The following is a 24,142-nucleotide window of genomic DNA, read 5'->3' as shown; positions in this document are numbered from 1 at the left end:
AGTCCTATATCACAGAAGTGAGGCTGCTGCAGAAATCTTCAGCTCATGTGTCATTAACTTAACTTAAAAGAGGGATGGAACTATTCTTTAGCCAGGAGTACAGAGAATGAGAATGGGGTATGCAGCCAGCAGTGGTTGGCATGGCATGGTTTATGGTTTTGTTTTTTTTCTCTGACTGGGTGCAGTTGTTGGGAAATGTGGGAAGCTGGCAGAAATACCCACTCCTGTAATGTTCTGATCTTCTCTCAGAAGACCTGATTCCTCTTGTTGAAATGAACTGCCCTCCAGGGATTCTGAATCCCCAAACATACACATACACAGACTCCCTAAAATTTCTAAAAGAGCCAGACCTGACTCTTCTGTGCTTCTTCAGGGAGTTTGCCAAAGAAAGGGAGCGGGTAGAGAACCGGCGGGCTTTTTTGAAGCTGAGGCGGCAGCAACAGATTGAACGAGAACTCAATGGGTACATGGAGTGGATCTCGAAAGCAGGTGAGGCCCTTTCATCCTGGGGCTCAGGAATTGAAATCCCAGGCCATGGAGCACACAGAGGGTCATGCATGCAGTTTGGAGATGGATGAGGGAAGGGTCATGATGGGAGGAGAAAGAGGATCTGCACTGGTAGTTCCACTTTTTAGCAACAAGAATCCAGCGGGATGAAGCCAGGATATGACATACATAGCACTTAAGAGCTTTAAAATCAGACATTGGTTTAGATCCCAACTCTGCCACCTCCTAGCAATGCACCTCACCTCCCTGTGCCTCAGTTTCCCTGCCTGTTAAACAGAGATAATGATAGTACCTACCTCATAAGGCTGTTTGAGGAGTCTCTAAGGTAATCCCAGCTAAGTCACCTAAGAAGAGCAGTGCCTCACATACAGTAGGTACATGTTTATTTGTTCAGCTATTTAAACACTTACGGGACACCTGCTGTGTGCCAGGCACTGTTCTAGGCACTGAGATTTGGTCTCTGCCTGCAGGATTCTGATAGTCTAGTGATAGAGCAGAAAATAACCAAATACATATAATGTTGGATGTTGCCAAATGCTGAGAGGAAAAATAAAACAGAGTAGGAGGCAGAAAACAGTCGGAGAAGGCAGGGTGATCAGAGAGGGTCTCTCTGAGGAGGTGACCTCTGAGCCGAGACCTGAAGGAAGTGAAAAAGGAAGCCATGTGGATGTCTAGGGGAAGGGCTTTCCAGGCAGAGGGAACAGCAAGTGCAAAGGCCCAGGGGTAGGAGGAGAGTTGAGTCATAGCAAGGAAGCTGTGTGTGGCTGGAGCAGCGTGAGGGGGAGAGTGGGAGAAAAGGAGGACAGGGAGGTGACGGGGGCCAAATCAGGCAAGATCTTATAGGCTATGGTAAGGAGGTCGGTTTTTATTTTGAAGGAGGTAGGGATGATGTTGGCTTTAGGACCATCGTTGAAGTGGGGCTGGGAGTCAGAAGGAAGTGAGCAGCACATTTCTGGCTGATTGAGTTGTCACTCAGCAAGGGGAGAGTAGAGTGGCCAGGAGGACCCTTCTCCTTCTTGGTCCAAGGGAACCCATCCCCAGGAGAGTCCTCCAGACACTGGAGCTTAACTATGTGCTCTTCCTCTTCAGAAGAGGTGATCCTCGCCGAGGATGAAACCGACGGGGAGCAGAGACATCCCTTTGATGGTAACTGCTCTGAACCTGGCTCCAGGGGTGGGGGTGGGTCCCAGGGGACACAGGAGGAGCCGGGGCTGGGGGGACAGGCTACTCCATTCTGAGGGGGCTTCCAGGGAATGGATGTTCAGGGCCCAGGTGATGCCAAGAACAAGCACAAGACCAGGTCAGGCTCAGGAAGCTTAAAGGGAATGGTGGGAATCTGCTTCCTCGAGGAATTTCAGGACCTTGACACAGGGTTTCCATTTCTTGCCTGCCCTTTCTGCTTTGACCACGTGCCCAGCTTCTTCTGCTTTGTGCCTCCATTTTCCCCATCTGTCAAATGGGCACGATAATAATCATACCTGCCTTAGTTGATTGTTTATGAGGATTATATTAATTATTGCAAATAGAATGCATAGAACAGTGTCTGGCTCGGGGTCAGCCCCATTTGTGTTCACTAAGTAAAATAAATAATAATAATTTCACCAATGGGAATTCCCTGGCAGTCCAGTGGTTAGGAATTGGTGCTTTCACTGCAGTGGCCCGGGTTCAATCTGTGGTCGGGGAACTAGGATCCCACAAGCCACACAGCACAGCCAAAAATAGAATGAATTAAATTTAAAAAAAATAATTTCACCAAGAATCCAGCTTACTATTAAAGACAGTTGTCTCACATGTTAGAAAGTTGTCTAGACAGAGCAATGACTTTGGATTGAAGAGACCAGGAGTGAGAAGGAAGGAAAGGAGCTGGGGCCCTATCCCAGTGGGTTACAAAATGGATTTTGGGGGGAGGGAAAGAGATTACCCTTGGGGGTGTCTAAATCACTTTATTGGAAGTATATGCCTGCACTCAGTGTCCCCCGGCGAGCTCTTGGGGGTGGAGAACCTAAATACTGAGGAAGGGCTTCCACAGTCCCAGCCCACCTAGCAAGTGTGCTAAAGGTTGAGGGGTGGGCTGTTTTCATAGGAGTCACTACATATCCAATCCTAGGGCTCCTAGAGGGAAAATGACGGCTGAGAGCCCAGACTTAGAGTCAGACTGAACGGGACTTGGTTCTCATCTTTACCCCTTGGGCAAAGTCATGTAACCTCCCTAAGCCTCTGTCTCCACATCTGTGAAACGCGCACGCTCTTACTTTCCATCAAACCAGACCACCACGTGGGTAAAATCCAACAACACATAGAAAGTCCCTGGTAGAGCGCCCAGCACCCAAGGACACACTCAGTCGATGTCGTTTTTTGTAGCAAAAAGGGTAACGTCTTTTTCTCTTGCCATGTTTCCATTGTTGGAGCTCTGCGGAGAGCCGCCATAAAGAAAAGCAAGACAGACCTGCTCAACCCCGAGGAGGCTGAAGATCAGCTGGCCGATATTGCCTCCGTGGGTAAGTCTTCCCGCCGCCGCCTGGCAGTCGTGTATTACCGATCGCCCTCGAGATGGGAGTGTGAGAGCTTGGGGGACCAGGCTGCCTAGATTTGGGTCTTGATTCTGCTCCTTCCCACCTGTGTGTCCTGGGGCAGATGACATGATTATGAGAATAACAACAGAGCGTGTCTTTTCATATTATTGGGAGGAGAAATAAAACTAAATAGTCTACATATAGGGACTCCCCTGGCAGTCCAGTGGGTAAGACTCCGCGCTTCCACCGCAGGGAGCACAGGTTCCATCCCTGGTCGGGGAACTAAGATCCCACGTGCCGTGTGGCGCAGCCAAAAGAATAAGAATAATAATCCACATTGAGCATTTAGAACAACGTGTGGTAGAGAATAAGGTCCCCGTGATATTGGCTAATATTATTATTCATTAATTATTTATGAATAAGATTATTATTGTTCATTAGTTCTCACTGAGGGGCTACATTTATTAGGTGCCCAATTGTGAACAAGACAGAGACCAAATCCCCACCCATGTGGAGCTTGCCGTCCAGTGCAGAAAATAGATATTAAACAGGTCATTACACAAATAAACCTGTCATGATAACAGCACTGCAGAGGAGACGCCCCGCACTCAGCCTGCTCTGGAAGAGTGGAGTGTGGTCAGGGAAGGCTTCTCAGAGGAGGTGACATTGACACTGAGAACTGACGGGTGGGTAGGAGTTCACCATGGCAGTGAGAGCAGAGAGAAGGCTGTGCTCAGGCTGTTGCTATTGGTTATCTCCAAGGGCAGCGTTTGAGGTGGGAGAGGACATTGACTTCTTTCCTTCTCACCCCTCTTGATTGAGACTGTGTTGCTTTCGATCTTTTCCAAGGAGACCCTACTATCTTTTGAAATGGGTTTTTAAAAATTCCGATTATGAAGGGAATTCCCTGGCAGTCCAGTGGTTAGGACTCTGTGCTTTCACTGCCCAGGGTGTGGGTTCAATCCCTGGTGCAGGAACGAAGATCCTGAAAGCTGCATGAGTACAGCAAAATTAAAATAAAAATAAATAAAAATAAAAATTCCAGTTATGAAGAGTGGGTGGGGGAGCTTCCAGGCAGAGGAAATAAGACAAGACTCTGAGGGGAGAAGGCATTAAGGCTGATGGGGTGTATGGAGCATAGAGGCAAGGATGAGAGATGGAGGGAATTCAAAATATACACGTGTTTCTGGGACTTCCCTGGCAGTGCAGTGGTTAGGACTCGGCGCTTCCACTGCAGGGGGCACGGGTTCGATCTCCGGTCGGGGAACTAAGATCCCACAAGCCTTGAGGCGCGGCCAAAAAAAAAAAAAAATCAAAATATACGCGTGTTTCTAATCCCCAGGAACCAACTACTTCATACTCTGCTTTTTTCATTCACCCCTAGTTTATAAGCTTACTGCTGAGTTTCAAAATGATTTCCGTCACTGTCCCACACTCCAGAGGGTGGCTACACTATGATTTGCTCAGCATGGCTTTATTATATGGTGTTTGAGTTGTTTCCAATTTTTGCCCTTACGAGGAGCACTGCTGGGAACATTTACGTACAATGACTCCCCCCACCCTTTGGGTGGATTTCCTTGGGGATAATTATAGGATCAAAGATATTAACAGGTTTTTAACTCATTATTCACAGAGCCATTCTGAGTTTCAAAAACATTGAACCCATTTATAAACCTGGCAAGTATGCAGACACTCATGGATTCTCCCACACCGGCCATTGCCTATTACCCGTTTAATTTCCTTTCCCAGATAAGTCGGTTTGTAATGATACCTTAAAGCTTGTTTTCATTTACATTTTTAATTTCTAGCCAAAACACTCTTTTCCTCGTAATGATGAACAAGTCCTGTTTCCACTTGTGGACACATCTGTTTCTCTCCTTCCAGCAAATTCAGGAATTGGAATGCTCCATCAATGCTCTGTGAATTTGATCCATTACATCTGTCCCACATCTTTTCCCATTTAGGTTGCTTCCATTTTTCTAATCTGTTTTGTTATATTTTGATAGGCAAATATTTTTTGTCTATACCACATTTATTAAATGTCAGGCACTGAAAAAAACAGGGTACCCAAGATCTCCTCTATGGATAAGATTGGGTACCTGTTCTTAATTAACAGGGAGATATTATTTTTCATCAGTCCTTCTAAAAGAGATGAAAAAGTGATACCACCCAGTGTTGGCAACGATGAGGAGAAATGGGCATAGCCATATGCCGTTGTCAGGAATGTAGGTTGCAGTGTTTCTGATGTATGGTTTGGCATTAGTTAATTATTGATGTTTATATTCTTTGACCTAGAATTTCTGCTTCAAAACATTTCTTCACGTATGCAAAAGATCTATGTACCAACCTCTTCTCAGCAGCACTGTTTCTGGTATTCAAAAAAGTAAAAACCAGAAACCACCCATGTGCCCCCAAATAGGGAGATGGTTAAAGAAATTATAGTATTTATATACAATTGAATACTCTGCTGCCAGGAAAAAGAATGGAGTTGCTATGGCATGGAAAGATGTCTGAGATATATTTTTTGGTGAAAAAAAGCTAGTTGTACAACAAAATGTAAAATGTGTGGTCCTATTTTTAAAACAATATTAAGAAGTGTGAGAGGTACTTAAAGATGTGGAAATTGGAGGGATTGCAAAGGATTTTCACTTTCTCCATGACATGTTCCTGCAATGGATGGATTAGTGACAGGCATTACTTTTGAAATCAGAAAAGTAATTAGGCAAGTTTAAAGTTACTTAAAAGCAACAGAGACTAATTATAAGGAGTCTAAGAGCTATACAAGGCAGGAAGGAATTTGTCTGGTGGAAAAGCAAAGAAAGCTTCGTGAAGGAGGCGTTTTTTAACTGGGCTTCACGTGCAATAGGGAGAGTGTTATAAGTTCACTGGGGTCACCATAATAAAATAGCACAGACTGGGTGACTTATTTTTTTAAAACAGAAACTTACTTTCTCATAGTCCTGGAGGCTGGAAGTCCAAGGTCAAGGTGTTGGCAGGGTTGGTTTCTGGTGTGGCCTTCCTCCTTGGTTCATAGATGGTTGTCTTCCTCTGTGTCTTCACGTGGTCTTTCCTCCATGTGTGTCTGTGTCCTAATCTCCTCTTCTTATAAGGACACCAGTCATAGAGGATTAAGCCCCACCCTAATGATCTCATTTTAATTTAATTACCTCTTGAAAGGCCCTCTCTCCAAATACAGTCACATTCTGAGATCCCGGGGGGCAGGGTGGGGGTTGCTTAGAACTTCAACATATGAATTTGTGGGAGGTTATGGTTCAGCTCCTAACGAGGGGGGAGTGGGGGTGATCCAGGAAGCCATGATAGATTCACAGAGGGTTTGTCTGTGGGAGACCCCGGGGCTCGAATTTGTGGCTGACATAAGAAAACTTGCTACTTGGAGAACCCAGATTCAAGGCTGGCATTTGATAAATGTGTGATAAAAGGAAGACGAGAAACCGAAGTTGAAAGCTGTCACACTGAATAAGTGCCAGCGCTGTCCCACAGCACCTCTGTTAAGAAAGCAGGTGACTTTCAACTTTGTAGATGGGTCCAAAACACAGGCCAGTGGCTTGTTCTCCCAGGACAGGTTTGCTACAGGCAAACCCACCTAAAGCCAGCTCCCTTGCCTGATAGATCAAAAACCCACAGGAAGGGGCCCCTATGCTAGCAGGGGCTTCCTAAACAATCCTGAAAGAGACCTCTGAAATTCCAGGGTTCTGACAAGGAAATGCCTTTACCTTTATTTATTTATGTAAAATAATAATAATAATAATGTGTTTCAAAGTCAGGCAGGAACTGTGTGGCATTTGCCCTCATGTTGTACCCTAGTAAGTGCAGCTTTATGTAACTGATGATCTACTGTGCTGTCAGCTCATTTGATAAACACATTACAAAACAGTCTCATGTAGAAGTTGATCAACTGACTGCTGAAATATGGACCTTGAGTCATTGTTAGGAAAAATTGAGCCATGAATGGAATCTGCCATCACAACACAGGTTCTTTAGGAAAATCAGATTCCATTTAGATGGTTTTAAGGGTAAAAGCTCAGTGTGGGCTGTATTCGTTTGCCAGGGCTGCTGTCACAAAGTACCACGAACTGGGTGGCTTAAAACAACAGAAGTGTATTCTCTCACAGCTCTGGAGGGCAGAAGTCCAAACGGAGATCAAGATGTTGGCAGGGCCTTGCTGCCTCTGAAGACTTTGGGGGAGGATCTGCCCCCACGCTTTTCTCTTAGCTTCTGGTGTTGTCGGCAATCCTGGGCTCTCTTTGGCTTTGTTTCTTTGGTTTTTTTTAACATCTTTTTTTTTTTTTTTTTTTTAATTTATGGCTGTGTTGGGTCTTCGTTTCTGTGCGAGGGCTTTCTCTAGTTGCGGCAAGTGGGGGCCACTCTTCATCATGGTGCGCGGGCCTCTTATTATCGTGGCCTCTCTTGTTGCGGAGCACAGGCTCCAGACGCGCAGGCTCAGTAGCTGTGGCTCACGGGCCTAGTTGCTCCGCGGCATGTGGGATCTTCCCAGACCAGGGCTCGAACCCGTGTCCCCTGCATTGGCAGGCAGATTCTCAACCACTGCGCCACCAGGGAAGCCCTCTCTTTGGCTTTTACTTGCCTCACTCCAATTTCTGCCTCTGTCATCACATGGTCTTTTCCTGTGTGTCTCCGTGTCTCTTCTCCTCTTATAGGGATACCAGTCATTGGATTTAGGGCTCAGTCTAATCGAGTCTGACCTCATCTTAACTTGATGTCATCTCCAAAGACCCTATTTCCAAATAAAGTCATATTCACGGGTACCAGGGGTTAGGGACATCTCTTTGAAGGGCAGTTCAACCCACAATTTGGGAAACACCTATTTCAATTTACAGTGAATTTGAAGAGCATATAAATTGCCCCAAATCCCAAGATTCAGCCTTGGTGGTGCCATACTGCTGTCCTCACCATGGAACATTCCTGACTAGGACTGGTCGCCTCTGGCTCTTGATTCCTTGAATGTAGCTGATCTGAACTGAAATGTGCTTCATACTAACACATTAGATTTGGAATACATAGTACCAAAAAAAAAAAAGAGTGTAAAATATTTCTTTAATGTATTTCTCTATCGATTCCACATTGAAATTGATATCTTAGATATATGGGGTTTCATAAAATAGCTTATTAAAATTATTTTTAAAATCTAAGGATTGCCAGCAATTACAGTTCCAGACCACAGAGGAAAAGCATAGACAAGAGTGTATAGAAAAAGGGAGCATGGGGCTTCCCTGGTGGCGCAGTGGTTGAGAATCTGCCTGCTAATGCAGGGGACACGGGTTCGAGCCCTGGTCTGGGAAGATCCCACATGCCGCGGAGCAGCTGGGCCCGTGAGCCACAATTACTGAGCCTGCGCGTCTGGAGCCTGTGCTCCGCAACAAGAGAGGCCGCGACAGTGAGAGGCCCGCGCACCGCGATGAAGAGTGGCCCCCGCTCGCCGCAACTAGAGAAAGTCCTAGCACAGAAACGAAGACCCAACATAGCAATCAATCAATCAATAAATAAATAAATCTTTAAAAAAAAAAAAAAAGAAAAAGGGAGCATGGGTCAGAGTGAGTACGAAATGCAATAAATAGAGGAGACAGTACAGAGCTGGCACACGGCCTGGCATGCGGTGTTCAGTTAATATTCACTTTCCTCTCCATTCCTGATGAGTGAGATGCCTATTATGGGATGTGTCTCCAGGCCCTGTGATCAGGAAAGACTTCCTCCAGGCGCTGGTATGTGAACAGGTCTTGATTTCAGCTCTTAGGGTTGTAGTAAGAGATTTTAATCTTACCAATAAGCATGATGTGCCAGCATCATGCTAGGGGGTATTAACTCATTGATTTCTCCCAACGGCCCTGTGAGGTGGAAGGCACTGGAGTCCCAGGATGCAAGGTGACTTGTCCGAGGTCATCTGCCCAAGGTCACTCGCCGGTTGGTGATGGAGCTGGGTTTCCATGTGGCTCCAGCAGGAGTTGGGGTAAGGGGCCTCCTGCCTGGTGTGATTGCCAAGCCTTGTGGATGCCTGTGGGTCTGGGCACATCTTTGGGAGCCATAAGGACCAGAAATGTCCCAAGTGGGAAGGGGTGTGAAGATCCACCCTAGGGTTCCCAATGCCCGTGGGGTCAGGCAGGTGATGGACATGAGGGGAGGATCCAGCCACCGGACCTGGCCAACTGCTGCTGGGCAGGAATGTGGTCCCTTCCTCACGGCCACACGTTCCAGGAGTGAGTGCGGCACGGTGGCCGAGAGCACAGGCTCTGAGCTAACTCGACACTTCTTAGCCAGTTACTGGAATCCCCTCAGTCTCTGTTTGCTCAGGGTGTAAAATGGTGTTAATGACGGTCCCTACTTCCTAAGGTTGTGATGAGGAGCTTACTGTGTAAAATGCATCCCCCGCAGTGCCTTCTAAATGTTCAAAAAATGTCAGCTGTTATTTTCATTCATGAGAAGCTGAAATCCATATTTTTATGGAAAATCTCCTAGTTTTTAAATGTAGACCAATCATTTTAACTTTCACAAACCCAGGATGAACCAGTATGGCCCCTGGGGTGCCAACTCACAACCTCTGTTTAGAATTTTGCTAATAGGAAGTGGCATCCTGAGAGATGTTTTCCGTGTCCCGTGCCTGGCTGGTGTGATGAGGTTGATGAAGTGCTTGATGGATGAACGTATGAATGAACAAATGAATGAATGGATGGGTGGATGGATGAATGAATGTGTGAATAAATGAATGAAGAAACAAATTGGTGAATTAATGAATGCACTAATGAATGAACAAATGATGAAAGAATGAATGAATGAATGAATGACATACCAATGAGTGAACAAATGAATGAATGCACAAATAAATGAACAAATGAGCACACTAATGAATAAATGAAAGAATGAATGAACCAATGAAGGACAATAAACAAATGAATGCAATGGAAGATTTTCAAGAGGAGGTATTTTAGAAGGTAAAATCAATCTATCCAAAACTGAGCTCTGAACCTCCCCCCCATCCCTCCCGGGCCTCAGGCCAAAACCCTTGACTTCTCCCTCTCTCTTCCACCCACACTCGGTCCATCAGCAAACATCGAAATCTACCTTAAACAATGCATCCCAAATCTGCCCACTCTTCTTCCTTCTCAGCCACTATGGAGTGGTGGCCCCATTATCATTTGCCTGGACAAGAGCAGTCACCTCCTCCCTGCTCCTGCCCTTGCCTTCCACTGTCTGTTCCCCCCACAGCAGCCAGGGGACACCTGTGAACCCCAGTCAGGTCACGTCCCTCCTCTGCTCAAACCCTCCATGGCTCCCACCTCACTCAAAACAAAAGCCCAAGTTCTCCCCACAGCCCCCAAGGCCCTTCACAACCTGCCCAGTCTCTTCCCTGCCCTCACCTCTTCCCTTTTCCCACCTGAACCACTCCACTCCAGCCACACTGTTCTCTTTATGCTGTTCCCACAAATATGGCAGGCAGGCACATTCCTGCCTCAGGGCCTTTGCACTTGCTATTTCCTCTGCATAAGGTACCTAAGATACTAAGGTAACTCAGGCCAACCCCTTCACCTTAACCACTTGATTTAATACTGCAGCCTGCCCAGTGGTCCCTCCTGGGGGGTCCCAGTCCCCTTATTTTGCTCTACTTTCTCTTTTTTCCAAAGCACTTTTCACTTTCCATCACACTATTTTTTTTTAATATTTACTTATTTATTTATTTATTTGGCTGTGCCGGGGCTTAGTTGCGGCACGCAGGATCTTTAGTTGTGGCATGTGAACTCTTAGTTGCAGCATGTGGGATCTGGTTCCCTGATCAGGGATCAAAGCCGGGTCCCCTGCATTGGGAGTGTGGAGCCTTAGCCACTGGACCACCAGGGAAGTCCCCCATCACACTATTAACTTACTATTTATTATATTATGTTTGCTCTCTGTCTCCCCCGCTGGAGTATCAGTCCCAGGAGTGCAGGACTCTGTTAACGTGTATCTGGAACACCTGGGACAGAGCCTGGCACAGTAGGTACCTTGTAAATGCTTAGGAGCAAAAATATACATAGGCAGAGGGCACAGCTGGCTCATTCTTTGGTGATTATTTCTAAAGTGAAATGTCCATGGAAAACTAGGATCCTATCCACACCTCCTCCTGGAGGCTTTCCAAGTATGGTCCATGCAGTTCTGCTGCCTGCCTCTACACTGGGAGTCCTGAGCAGAGGCTCCTGCATTATCCCACCCTGTAGCATGACCCCCCAGAGTCATCAGACATGGCCAGGAGAGGAAGATACAGAAAGTTGGCTCCAGCAATGAAGAGCCATCAGCCTCCCCGTTGACATCCTGAGCGCTCATTGGTTATTTCCAATACTATTATTTTCAGGGACATCACCTTCTCATAAGCTCCATCTCTGGAAAGCTAAGGTCATGATGGTTCCCAGGGGCTTCCTTGCTTGGGAGGCTAATGAATTCCCTGGCCACAATCCATGCCTGGGCCATGCATCGGTTAATTTCCTCTGCAGGTACACCTTGACATTCTCCATCCTTTCCCTGGCAGGGTCTCCCTTCGCCCGAGCCAGCATTAAAAGTGCCAAGCTGGAGAACTCAACTTTTTTTCACAAAAAGGAGAGGAGGATGCGTTTCTACATCCGCCGCATGGTCAAAACTCAGGCCTTCTACTGGACTGTGCTCAGTCTGGTAGCCCTCAACACGCTGTGTGTCGCTATCGTTCATTACAACCAGCCCGAGTGGCTCTCCGACTTCCTCTGTGAGTACCTCCTGGCCCCGCCCCCACGGCTCCCTGATCCCTTCCTCACACCCTTTTTCCAGTTCTCTTCCTCTGATGGTATGTGTTCCTTCTTTGGTCCTCACTGACTTTGCCCTTTCATTTGGCCATGTCTACAACTCAACTTGGGGGCTGATGTTGCTGCTGCCACAGTGACAGAACCCAATTTCTTTGGGCCTGAGCTGGAAGCTGTAATTTAGGCCACCAGAGACTTCCATGATCACTTTCTAAGAAAGGCACATAGGGGTGCATTGGAAGAGAGACAGAGAGAGTCAGAGACTGCAAGACAGCCAGATAGAGACAGAAACATACATGTGATTTCTAGGTGCATCTCTGGGAATCAAATAATTTATGGTTGAGAGATGGGGGCACATTAGAGATAAAAAAGTGACCCGCATGTTGTACCCATTTTCTATGCTCATTTCTGACTCTCTGCTTCTTCCTTTTTCTTTCAAACCTTCTGCTTCTTTCCCCTTTCATCTCCTGTCCTTTTTGACTTCCTTATGTCTGGGATTCATTCCTAGAAGATACCCTCTAACAAGTGTGAAAACATCTTGCTCCCTCAGTAGGTACCAGGATTTCCAAGGCTTTGCCCTTCTGGGCCTATTCCCAGATTTCAGGAATTAATATGAGATAGTATCAAAACTGATGACCAGGTTGGGGGAAAAGAAGCAGTGAAAGGTGGAGAGACCTCTGAGCAGGATTTAAAAAGTAAAGAGCTCTGAGGAATCAACAAGAGTAATGGCTGGACAGTGGGGAAGGCAAGTGGATACCTTGGCTCTGGCTTATGGGCCCCGAGTAAGGGCTCCCCAAAACCTTTTTTCCTGCTGGCTGCCCTCCTCCTACATCTACTGGCTTGTCTGACTTAGGTCTGTAGATTCTCTGCACTTCTGACCTGGTTCAGAATTAACCCAGACAACCGTTGGACAAGTTGAGTCTTCAGCCTAGAGAGGCCTGGGAGCCTGGTCCAGGTCATTGTCTCCTTGTAACCCTCATTGTTCCCAGTCACGTTGGCTGACCGCCCCCCCCCCAGGACACTCCCCAGGGGCCAGTTCTCCTTCCGAGAGCCCTGACCTAGTTCCAACCTTAGTAATTGCATTTAGTCCCCCTGGAGTCACTTATAAATGAGGACTATTTACTTTTTGTCTTAACCTCCTCTCATAGCCTATTTTTAATCTCCCATATTCTCCCCACTAATCACCTTGCTCTATCTGTCCTGGTTCAGGAACAGGGGGTTGGGACTTCCTGCCTGGGGCCTCTGTGTCTGTAAACGTCCTTTAATTATCAATTTCCAGTTGAGAATACTGCAACACAGAGAGGTTAAGCAACTTGCCCAGAGTCACACAGCTAGTTAGTGATGTAGCCAGGATTTGAACCCAGAGTCCAAGCTGTATCTGATGGTACATCCCTGCCCTGATTACCAGGTAACCTGGGGTCTTGATGCCTGCCCTGCCCCTAACTCTCCGTGTGACCTTGGACAAGCTCTTACCATTGTCCATCAATCAAACACATCTTCAATTATAAGGCACTCTTTTATTTTTATTTTATGTGCCACTAAGAAATAAAACAATGCTGCCATCTAAACTAGGACATGCCAATTTTAAGATACACCCCAGTTTCGGAGATGTCAAAATGTGAACAAAAATATGTGTCTTGGAATCAGTGAAGTGTAGTCGTTTCTCTGGGTCTCAAATTCCTCTTCTGTACTTGGTGGAAATTGGATTTGATGACCCTGAAAGTTCTTCCAGACCCACTAGTGCTACAGATAAGTAATTCTCTCAGGTCTTGTGCATCACCAGCTATCATATTTCCATGGTAACTGGGGAACAAGCATCTTGGAAACTCTTAAGTTCTCCCAGAGTTTCTTCTGGTGGTTCTTGGAATACACCAGATGTTATGGACAGATTTCCCTTGCTGACATTTTGGTCCCAGGGGCTCTGGAGACCCTAGAGTTTCCCTCAGACACTAGGAGCTCCCTGGAGCCCTAAAACTAAGGGAAAGTTTCAATCAGGAATGAGTGGGAAAGACCTTAACAGTCAGTTCAAACCACCTCTTAAAAGAATGATATAACAGGGAATTCCCTGGTGGTCCAGTGGTTAGGATTCTGTGCTTTCACTGTCGAGGGCCCGGGTTCAACCCCTGACTGGGGAACTAAGATCCCACAAGCTGCGCGGTACAGCCAAAAAAAAAGAAAAAGAAAGTAAAATCACAAAGAACTAGAAAAAAATCTTACACCATTAAAAAAAAGAATGATATAACAAATACCCTTGACCTTCAAACAGAGTTAGCTATGTGACCAAAATGGAATTCTTGGAGGTTTGGGTCCTCTGTCTTCCCCTTTCTGTATGCTTTCTTCCCCTCAGAATTCCTCCTTACCTCTCCTTCCCCTCCAGTAGGTGACTACTCATGCCCTTCCTGACCCCTCAACTTCCTACCCCACCAAGAAAGCCATCTCAGAAAAGGGACTGCTATTAAACGTTTCTTTGCTGGAGCAAACAAATAACCATGAGTTACCTCTCCCCAAGGTATTTGCACCATTATGCTTTCTCACCAAAAAACAAAAGGCTTTATCTTGCATCACGACTTTCAGACATCAGCAAGACAGGATTTCCAAGGGATGTGAAGTTCGGAGAAAAGCCATGCCTTAGATTAGTTGCCTGTGGTGCTCCAACTAAGTCCCCAACACAAGGATTACAAATAGAACACTGTCATGATTTCTATTTCTATTATTCCTTTGGAACTCAGACATATAAAAGTGGTTTAGTCATAATTCTTAGATTATGACATGCTGGCATTATGGAACCACTTTATTTTGTTAGTTATCCAATTAGCCAGTTAGCTGTTAGTCAGTTAGTTAATTCATTCATTTGTTCGTTTTAAAAACATAGTAAGATGTATAAAATAAACAACAAGGACCTACTGCATAACATAGGGAACTATTTTCAATATCTTGTAATAACCCATAAGGGAAAAGAATCTGAAAAAGAATATATATAAAACTAAATCACTTTGCTGTATACCTGAAACATTATAAAGCAACTGTACTTCAATTTAAATTTTTTTTAATTAATTAATTAACTTTTTTTAAAAAAAATATAGTAAGCACCCAGGAACCCACCAGCCAGGGTTGCAATTAATAGGAATGTCAGAGCCACCTGGAACCTCCCCCCACAGATCTAACCTCCTCTGTTTTCCACCCCCCTCTCCCTTCTAGACTATGCAGAATTCATTTTCTTAGGACTCTTTATGTCCGAAATGTTTATAAAAATGTACGGGCTTGGGACGCGGCCTTACTTCCACTCTTCCTTCAACTGTTTTGATTGTGGGGTAAGTGGTCTGGTTTCTAAGGATTTCAGTTCTCCAGCTCTAGCTTAGAATGGCTGACACCTGGGGACATCCAAAAGACAGAAGTAGGATCACCCCTGGATATGAGAGACTCTGCTGAATGCAAAAGGAACGAAAGGACAATCCCAACTTCAGCAAGGATACAGAGCCCCTAGAACCCTCCTCAACCACTGCTGGTGGGAGGGGAAGTTTGTGGACTCTTTCTGGAAAGTAGGATTGACCTGGCGATTCCATTGCTAGGGATTCACCCTAGAGAAGCTCACACAGATGCCCAGGAGACACATACAAGAATGTCCTGAGCAGCCGTGCTAGTCCCAGACCAAACGACCCAAATATCCCTCTGCAATAGAGTGGATAAAGTTGTGGCCTAGCCACATAATGGCATTCTCTGCACCAACGAGAGGCAACCAAAAACAGCCACACCCATCAGCCACATAATACTGCACAAAAGGAAGCAAGACACTGACAAAACCAGTCTATACAGCATGATTCTGCTGATGAACGTTCAGACGGGTAAAACTAAGCTATATGGATTACGGAGGATCCTTGAATGCTTTAAAAAGGCAAAGACCTCGAAAACATTATGATAAGCGAAAGAAGCCAGACATAAAATAAAAGGTCACGTATTACATATTTCCATTTATATGAAATATCCAGAACAGGCAAATCTCCAGTGACAGAAAGTAGATTAGTGATTGCCAGCGGCCGGGAAGAAGGGGATGGAGAGTGGCTGCTAATGGGTCCGGGGTCTTCTTTGGGGGGGTGATGGAAATGTTTCGGAACTAGAGGGGGGTGATGGTTATACAACATGGTGAATGTACTAAAGGCCACTGAATTGTGCAGTATTTTAAGTTAACCATTCTGGTTAATTTTATGTTATGTGAATTCCACCTCAATTTTTTAAATGCACATGGTTAAAGGAAATGGTTAGCATAAAATTCAAGGTGATGGCTATGTCTAGGGGTCCCTGGAGGCTTTCAGGCTGCTGACGTGTCTTATTTCTCGACATAGGTGGTGGTTTCGTGGGCATTCGCTTTGTAATCATGTGTTTCATGAATTCTTTGTGCTCATCAGCTCTTAATAAGTTAAAAAAGAGAAGGGATGAGAGGCGTCTGAGACCCTCACCCTGATTCTATTTGAGGGTGGGACGTGGATTGGGTTCCTGCAAGGTTCAGACCCAGGGCACGTTTGCAAGGAGCCTGGACATAAGACCGGGTCCTCTGTTCTAGGTCATCATCGGGAGCATCTTTGAGGTCATCTGGGCCGTCATAAAACCCGGCACATCCTTTGGAATCAGTGTGTTACGAGCCCTCAGGTTATTGCGTATTTTCAAAGTCACAAAGTAAGTCTTTGGGGTTGCCTGGTATCCCGATGGGAATGGGGACGGGGGCCAGGGTGGGGCCACCTCCACCATGTTGGGAAGGTGGGCTTAGCTGCTGCCACCCTGGCCCAGCCTGACCCCCACCCCCCACCCCTGGCCTCTGTTGGCAGGTACTGGGCATCTCTCAGGAACCTGGTCGTGTCTCTTCTCAACTCCATGAAATCCATCATCAGCCTGTTGTTCCTCCTTTTCCTCTTCATCGTCGTCTTTGCCCTTCTGGGAATGCAGCTCTTTGGTGGCCAGTAAGTGCTCGGCAGATCCTCTGACTTCTGCTTCCCTGGGGTCCAGCCCGGGGCCTCCCACCCCCAGGCACCTCGCTCAGTGCCTCCAGAGACCCAGGCCCACCTGCATCACACAGTCTGCCCTCCTCGTGGCCTGGGTGCCCAGTGCACTCACCCAGATGGGTGGGGCCCCGGGTACCACGCAGGGTGTCCTTTTAGGGGACGGAGATACTGCCCTGGAAACAAGATACTGAGCCAAGCCCTCAGAACACCTGAGGTGGGACCCACGTGAAATGTCTGTGTCCTCTCTGCAGGTTTAATTTCGATGAAGGGACTCCTCCTACCAACTTCGACACCTTTCCAGCAGCAATAATGACGGTATTTCAGGTACAACCTTCACCCAGCCCCATGAATGCAGGGCCGTACAGGGAAGCACCAGAGCTCGTCAGGAGGCAGAGGGAGCGGGGAACGTGGGCAGGAGCCTTTATTGTGGTTTCCACAGGAAGAAATGGGCAAGGCACGTTAAGCAGGCTTAGGATTGGCTAGTTTAAATAATTTCAGCAGGCCCTGGAGCTGTCCTGAGTTGTCTGGTACCTGACCCTGGGCTGATTCTGGCAGGAGAAGGTTGGCCCTGATTGTAAGAGCCCAATAGTGGAGATGATTGGGAGTGTGGGCTCTGGATTGGTTGGTTTGCATTTGAAAAGCACATTCACGGGCAAGTTGGTTACTATCTCTAAGAATTAGCTAGTCTTGACTCCCTCCAGGGTCAACAAGGCCTCCCACATATGTCAAAGCATCAGAATATAGAAAATAATAGACATGGATAATACACCATCCTCCCCCAGATTGGAAGACACCCCAATCCCATATTCCAAGGCAAACAGATTGACCCTGGGTGGTCTCCCCAAACCAACTTCTGTACCCAGGTAGGCACATGCCCTGAGGTTTGGAACTGGCCTAGCTGGGACTTCCAGAGCCTTTCCATGTGGGTTCTGTCTCTTTAGGGGACAGAGAGTTTATGGAAAATGTGACTTCACTCCTCTCTTCTCCTGGGGGAGAGGTAATTTCTAAATGAGACCCCTAGACAGGGGCTTGGAAAGGGAAACCATCCATGAAGTTCTGAGCCCTCACATAAATGATTATTAATATTAGTAATCGCCATCCATATATCTTCAGCACAAGAGTTCTTGCCCAAGAAGGAGTCTGTCCCCCAAGGTCACCTAGAAGTATCTGAAAACATTTTGGGTTGTCACAACTGGGGGTGTGGGGGGATGTTACTGGCATCTAATGGGTAGAGGCCAAGGATGCCAGTCAACACCCTACATTGCACAGGACGGGAGGAAGTCCCAAATGTCAGTAGTACCAAGGCTAAACAACCCTGCATTAACAGATTAATGTTTTGGGAGTTCTTTCACATTTACTTTATCCTCATGGAAATAATACAAAGGAGGGAAGTTGGATATTTTTTAACACCTGTGTGGATGCTACATACATATCCCTTTAGCCCTTCCCATACACATCTGCACAACTTCTATTTGCCAGCACCTGTGTCCCTTTACCTGAGGCTTCCTCTGGTCACCAGTACCACCACCATCACCACCCCCAGACACAGCAGTCCAGAAGTACCAGTGAATATACGGCAAGAGAAATTTATTTCTCACAGTTCTGGAGGCTGGAGGTCCACAATCAGGGTGCATGCAGGGTTGGTTCCTGGTGAGGACTCTCCTCCTGGCTTGCAGACGGCCGCCTTCTCACTTCTCTCTCATGTGGCAGGGAGAGAGAGAGAGAGACCAAGTTCTCTGGTGTCTTTTCTTATAAAGGTACTAATCCCCTCTTGAGGGCCCCACTGTCATGTCTTCATCTAATCCTAATTCCCTCCCGTCTCCAAATACCATCACACAAGGATTTAGAGCTTCAACGTATGAATTTAGGGAGTACAACTCAGCCTATAGCAAAATCCCCTTATCACATCAGGGAAGATGGAGTTACAGAAAGATTGTGACTCCTGCAGGGTCACTTTTTCCTAGAACAGGCTGAGAGCCCCTCAATGCAGGGACAGCCCTTTCCTCTTGCAAACAGATGAGACCTTCCCCACCCAGAGACAAGGGCCGAGGAGAGGCCCACACGGCAGGTTCCGGCTCCACAGCTGCATCTCCGAGGGGCCCAAGGTTGAGAGGGGGTTGGCTGTGTGTTTCTCCCTCCCCTTTCAGATCCTGACGGGCGAAGACTGGAATGAGGTCATGTACGACGGCATCAAGTCTCAGGGGGGTGTGCAGGGCGGCATGGTGTTCTCCATCTACTTCATCGTGCTGACGCTCTTTGGGAACTGTATCCTCTGTGTGGGGAAACGGGGACGTGCCCGGGCCTCAGGGAGAGCAGATTGGGGGGCACAAGGTGGGGGATTCAGGAGTCCCAGATATCAAAGTCCAAGTGGTGATGCTTTCCCTGACTCCCACGTTTGCAGACACCCTCCTGAACGTGTTCTTGGCCATCGCAGTGGATAATTTGGCCAACGCCCAAGAGCTCACCAAGGTGGAGTTGGTGGGAGAATGTTGCTGTGGCAAAGTTACCACCTGCTCATGGCAGATCAGGACCGTGCCAGGTGGGGGTAGGGGCTAGGGTCAGAGCTTTTGCCCTGGATGCACTGTACCAGGGGAGAAAGTGCCTCCTCCCCCACCCCCAAAATAGACTGTCCATAATCAAGTGGATTCTACAGCAAAGGAGGGGGGCTAAGGCAGCAGGGTTTCTACAGGAAACAGATGGCAAACTCCACCAGAGTGCCCATTTACAAGGAGTGGGCAGTGTCAAGGGACTTCCAAGGAATGCGGCAGCCTCTAGGATAGCAGGCACTGTCACCACCCTAAACCCGAAAGGAGGGGACAGATGGAGAATAACCCAGACAAGGTCCTGAGGCTCAGTGTGTGTGTCCCTGTGAGCTTGGGAGCTGGCTGGATTTCATCACTGAGTGGTAGCAGTAAAGAATTATATGTGCTCATGGTTCCAGGCATTGCTGTTTTCTCCCTTTTGCAGAAGGGGGAACTGAGGCTCAGAACGGCAAAATCACTGGCCCCAGATGGGATGATAATACCCGCTACTATTTAGAGCATCATGCTATACATGTCAGGCGCTCAGCACCGTTCTTGACACACAGGAAGTGCTCAATAAAGGGAGCCTTTGTAAGTCACTTGGCATGAGCAGTCACCTGGACCTAGAGCTCACATTTTACAGAGCTGGTAAAGGGAAGGCTAGGATTCGAACCCAGACTTGGCAAGTTCCAGAACCTAAGTTGTCTACCCACACACCCTGCCAGCTTTCATTTGAGCCCCAGCTGAGCAGGTAATGATAAAAATAAAAATAACAACAACCAAGGAAAATGTGATTGCCCCTCTTGTATGCCAGACACCAGAAAGCATAAGAGGTAGGGAGTTACTGTTATGCTCATTTCACAGATGGGAAAACCGGGGCCCGGAGAGGTTGTGACCTCACCACATATCTAGGAACTGAAAGAGCAGAGGTGTGACCCCCTCAAAGAACAGAAAAGAGAGAAGAGTACAGGAAATGAGATCAGAAGGGAATTGGGGGGATGGGTGGTGAGAACCATCCATGTGAGGAGAAGTCCAGTTTTCATTCATGGTCAGTGATATTGGATTATCTGGACAAAACCTGGTGCCAGATGCCCCGTAGGGCAGCCTTGGACTCCCTGGGACTCAGGTCCACCTCAGCTAGTCATAGAGGAGGCAATATTGCTTTCAGTAACACAGCTCACACCCCTGGGATAGCCCACAGGCAGAGCGGCTGGGAACGGTTGTACAGGTTGTGCACTGCACGAAGGAAGCTGGGCACCTTTTTGCAATTTGAGGGGAGGGTGTCAGGAACAAAGGCATCTTAGGAGCTAGCGGTCGTCTGACCTAAGCCTTTCGCCAGCAGCCTCATCACATTAAAAGAACGTGTGCAGAATCATTCAGCCTAGGAGGTCCAGGCCTGGGACCTGCCTCAGCTTCACAGCCCCATCCCCAGTGCCTCGAGGTGTTCAGGCCATGTTCAGGGAACTGAACTGAACTGAGCAGACTTTGCCAACCCTCCATCTGCCAGCCTTGGCAGGAGGGAGAGAGTCTTTCCTGGGCCCAGCTCTGACTGGGGGAAACGGAAGTCTCCACCACCCCAAGCACACAGCCACAGTCCTGGCCACCATGGAGCTGGCTGGCGTCAGTGCTTCAGGGGCTGTTCCAGCCATGATCTCATCCAGGTTCCAAGACCTCATCCTCAAGGGCCATCATGGGGGAGGAGATACCTCAGGAGGGTGGGAGAAGGGGAAGGAGAAAGCTCATCTCCTGTGACGTGTCTTCCAGACCCTCATTCTTTCCTTCATTTATGCCACAAGCATTTCTCAGGCATTTAATATGTGGCAGGGACCCCACTAAACGCCTTATGTGGTTGGGGTTTTTTTTAATTTTTTTATTGAAGTATAGTTGATTTATAATGTTGTATTCATTTCTGGTGTACAGCAAAGTGATTCAGTTATACATATATATAATTCTTTTTCGTATTTTTTCCATTATAATTTATTACAAGATATTGACTATAGTTCCCTGTGCTATACAGTAGGACCTTATTGTTTATGTTTTATATATAGTAGTAATAGGTTTTCATCTCAGTTAACCCTCACAGAAAACCTAGGAGGCAAATTCTCTGATCCCTATTTTACAGATTTTGTCATTCATTGAAAAGCATTTGGGAATTCCCTGGTGGTCCAGTGGTTAGGACTCGGCACTCCCGCTGCCAGGGCCCTGGGTTCGGTCCCTGGTCACGGAACTAAGATCCCACAAGCCACAGCGCGGCCAAAAATAAATTAATCAATTAAAATTGAAATTAAAAAGGAAAAGCCTTTATTGAGCATCTACTGTGAACGGGGTCTAGGAGCCAGGGACATGGCAGGGAACAAAACAGACAAATCCCTGCCCTCGTTGATATTCTAGGGGGAGAGATAGATGAGAAAGAAACTTGTCAGATGGTGATAAGTGCTAAAGAGAAAAATGAAGTGGGGAAAGTCGAGGAGAGTTGAAATTTTAGATGAAGATTGTGAGGCACAGAGAAGTTAAGAGACTCGTCCAAGGTAAGCAGAAAGTGAAGGAGCTGAGATTTGAATCCAGATGGGTCCAGAACTTGTGCTTCTAACCACATGCAACGTTGGTTAAACTTCAGCGTGTTTCAGACTCAACTGGGAGCTTATTGAAAATGCAGATTCCAGGGCCCAGCCCAGGTTCTTCAGGAGACCTGGGAATCTGCATTTGCAGTGTTTCTTAGGCAGGTGGTCCAGGGACTCAGCTCTGAGAAATGCTGGGTGTGATGCCAGGAGGAGGGGAGGCCTTGGGAGAGCAGGGTGGCCAGCGGGGTCCCACCCCTGTGTTGTCACTGACAGAGAGTGTCCTGATCTGACCATTTCTGAGGTGGTAAGGTTGCTTCTTGCCCCAGACAGCTCAGCACAGTGGGAGAGGTGCCCTGCCACCGCATGACCTTTTTTATCGGCGGGTTCATCTCTGGCCATTTCTTTCTTGTTGCTTTTTCTTTGCTTTTTCTTTGTTGGCTTTTCTGTTTTACGAATGAGGCCCTGCATGAAGGCTGAAGAAGGATTTAAAGCCCCAAAACGTCTTTCTCTGTGTGTATTTTTAAAACATCTTCCCCCATCCTCCTCCTCTCTGAACCTAACTGGCTGAGAATATAAGTTCCTCTCCTGATTCCCCTTCTGGAGGCTGTTGGCAGTGCATGGGATGGGCTGTGGGATGCCAGATTTTTCTGCACGTGGGGGCTTGTCAGTGTTCTTTAAAAGTCTTGGTTCAGAGAGCTTAAATGGCCCAGGAAGTAGAGTGAGAGGAAAATCTTTGCATTAATTTCCAGCTCATTGAGACAGGGTACAGAAAAATTTCCATTGTGGGAAGGGAAGGGAGTCTTTCTCCTTTTCTTCTGACTGTGTGTTAAAATAGGGTTAATAATGAGCTAGCTATTGAGCCTGTACATAAAGGGGATAGCAGTATACTCAACTGACGGGCGTCCTTTCCAGTCACTGGGCCTCGGCTCTGTTTGGCTGACACCCAGGCCACACCTGTTTGTAAATATCTGAAATGTTGCCCCTGGTTAACAATAGGGTCAGAGGTGAGGCCCCAAGGCCCAGTTCATGTTTTGTGAACAGGGATCACATGTGACTTTTAGGATGAACAAGAAGAAGAAGAGGCAGCCAACCAGAAACTCGCCCTCCAGAAAGCCAAGGAGGTGGCAGAAGTGAGCCCTCTGTCTGCAGCCAACATGTCCATAGCTGTGTAAGTGCCCCCAACTCTGGTATGCTCTCCGGGCTCCTCACCCTCTGCACCCTCCCAGTCAAGGATTTGGGGGGCAGGGAGCAGTCCCTGACTGGGTTGAGCTTTAGGAAGAGGTGCTTCTGCCCTCCCACCCACTTCCACTCAAGAAATAATTAATAAGCAGGTACTATGTGCCAGGCACTGTTCTAGCTGCTGGGAATACAGCGTTAACAAGAGGTTGAGGTTTATAGGGAGGGCTAGGGGTGGTGAGAGTTATGATTTTAAGTAAAGTTGTCAGGGAAGGTCTCACTGAGAAGGTGACAAAGCCTGAAGAAGGTGAGGGAGGAGCTCTGTGGGGGTCTGAGTGAAGAGCATCGCAGGCAATGGGAACAGCGTGTACGAAGGCCCTAAGGCAGGAACGTGCCTGGTGTGTTTAGGGAACACGAAGGAGGCCAGTGTGACTGAAGTAGAGTGAGTGAGGGGGGCGAGTGGGGGGAGGTGAGGGCAGAGAGGTGATGAGTAGATCAGGCAGGGCCTTGTGGGCTGTAGGGAGGACTTAGAATTTTGCTCTGAGCCAGGTGGGAGACATGGAGGGTTCTTGAGCTGAGGAGGGATAGGGAGGGACTCAGGTGCTCACAGGTACCCTTTGGCTGCTATCAGGGAAGCAAGGGCAGGAGCCAGGAGACCAGGTTGGAGAAGACTGCATTGTTCCCTGCAAAAGAGATAGTGGGGGCTGGATCAGGGTGGTGACTGAACAGGTCATGGATGTAGCTGAATTCTAGACAGATCATGAAGGCAGAGTGGACAGAATTTGCTGGTGGACCAGAGGTGTTAAGGTGGTAAAGAGTTAATTAAGGTGTCTTGATGAAAGATTCGTTAACACAGATATTCTGAATTGCACCTTTGTTGGGTAGTCCTGGGATTTTGCGTACTGTGGGGCGGTGCATAATGGGACAATGGGGAGGGGGCTTTCTTTCTCAAAGTGCAAGGAGATGGCTGTGGAAGGGGAGCCCAGGAAAGTACATGCTCAGGCAGGCAAGCCTATAGAAGTTGATGGTCTGTATAAAACTATCAATACACATAGAACCCCTGGAAAAATCTGTGTGCTCCAGGCAGGGCTT

General features: G+C 47.3%; 1 protein-coding gene across 1 annotated transcript in view; it reads left to right on the top strand.

The window, feature by feature from the left end:
* CACNA1A (calcium voltage-gated channel subunit alpha1 A) overlaps positions 1 to 24,142 on the top strand; it is a 236,845-nt gene that overhangs the window by 133,132 nt on the left and 79,571 nt on the right. The window contains exons 8-18 of the mRNA XM_059918274.1: positions 374 to 489; positions 1,597 to 1,653; positions 2,916 to 3,005; positions 11,554 to 11,763; positions 14,996 to 15,108; positions 16,356 to 16,468; positions 16,618 to 16,749; positions 17,043 to 17,115; positions 18,939 to 19,056; positions 19,193 to 19,260; positions 22,936 to 23,042. Of these exons, the coding sequence (XP_059774257.1) occupies positions 374 to 489; positions 1,597 to 1,653; positions 2,916 to 3,005; positions 11,554 to 11,763; positions 14,996 to 15,108; positions 16,356 to 16,468; positions 16,618 to 16,749; positions 17,043 to 17,115; positions 18,939 to 19,056; positions 19,193 to 19,260; positions 22,936 to 23,042 (1,197 nt within the window). The remainder of the gene's footprint in view (positions 1 to 373; positions 490 to 1,596; positions 1,654 to 2,915; positions 3,006 to 11,553; positions 11,764 to 14,995; positions 15,109 to 16,355; positions 16,469 to 16,617; positions 16,750 to 17,042; positions 17,116 to 18,938; positions 19,057 to 19,192; positions 19,261 to 22,935; positions 23,043 to 24,142) is intronic.

The sequence above is a fragment of the Balaenoptera ricei genome, chromosome 3 (genome assembly GCF_028023285.1).
Source record: "Balaenoptera ricei isolate mBalRic1 chromosome 3, mBalRic1.hap2, whole genome shotgun sequence".
Lineage (NCBI taxonomy): Eukaryota > Metazoa > Chordata > Mammalia > Artiodactyla > Balaenopteridae > Balaenoptera > Balaenoptera ricei.
The sequence above is the reverse complement of the archived record's forward strand: the minus strand, read 5'-3'. Positions and strand labels throughout refer to the sequence as shown.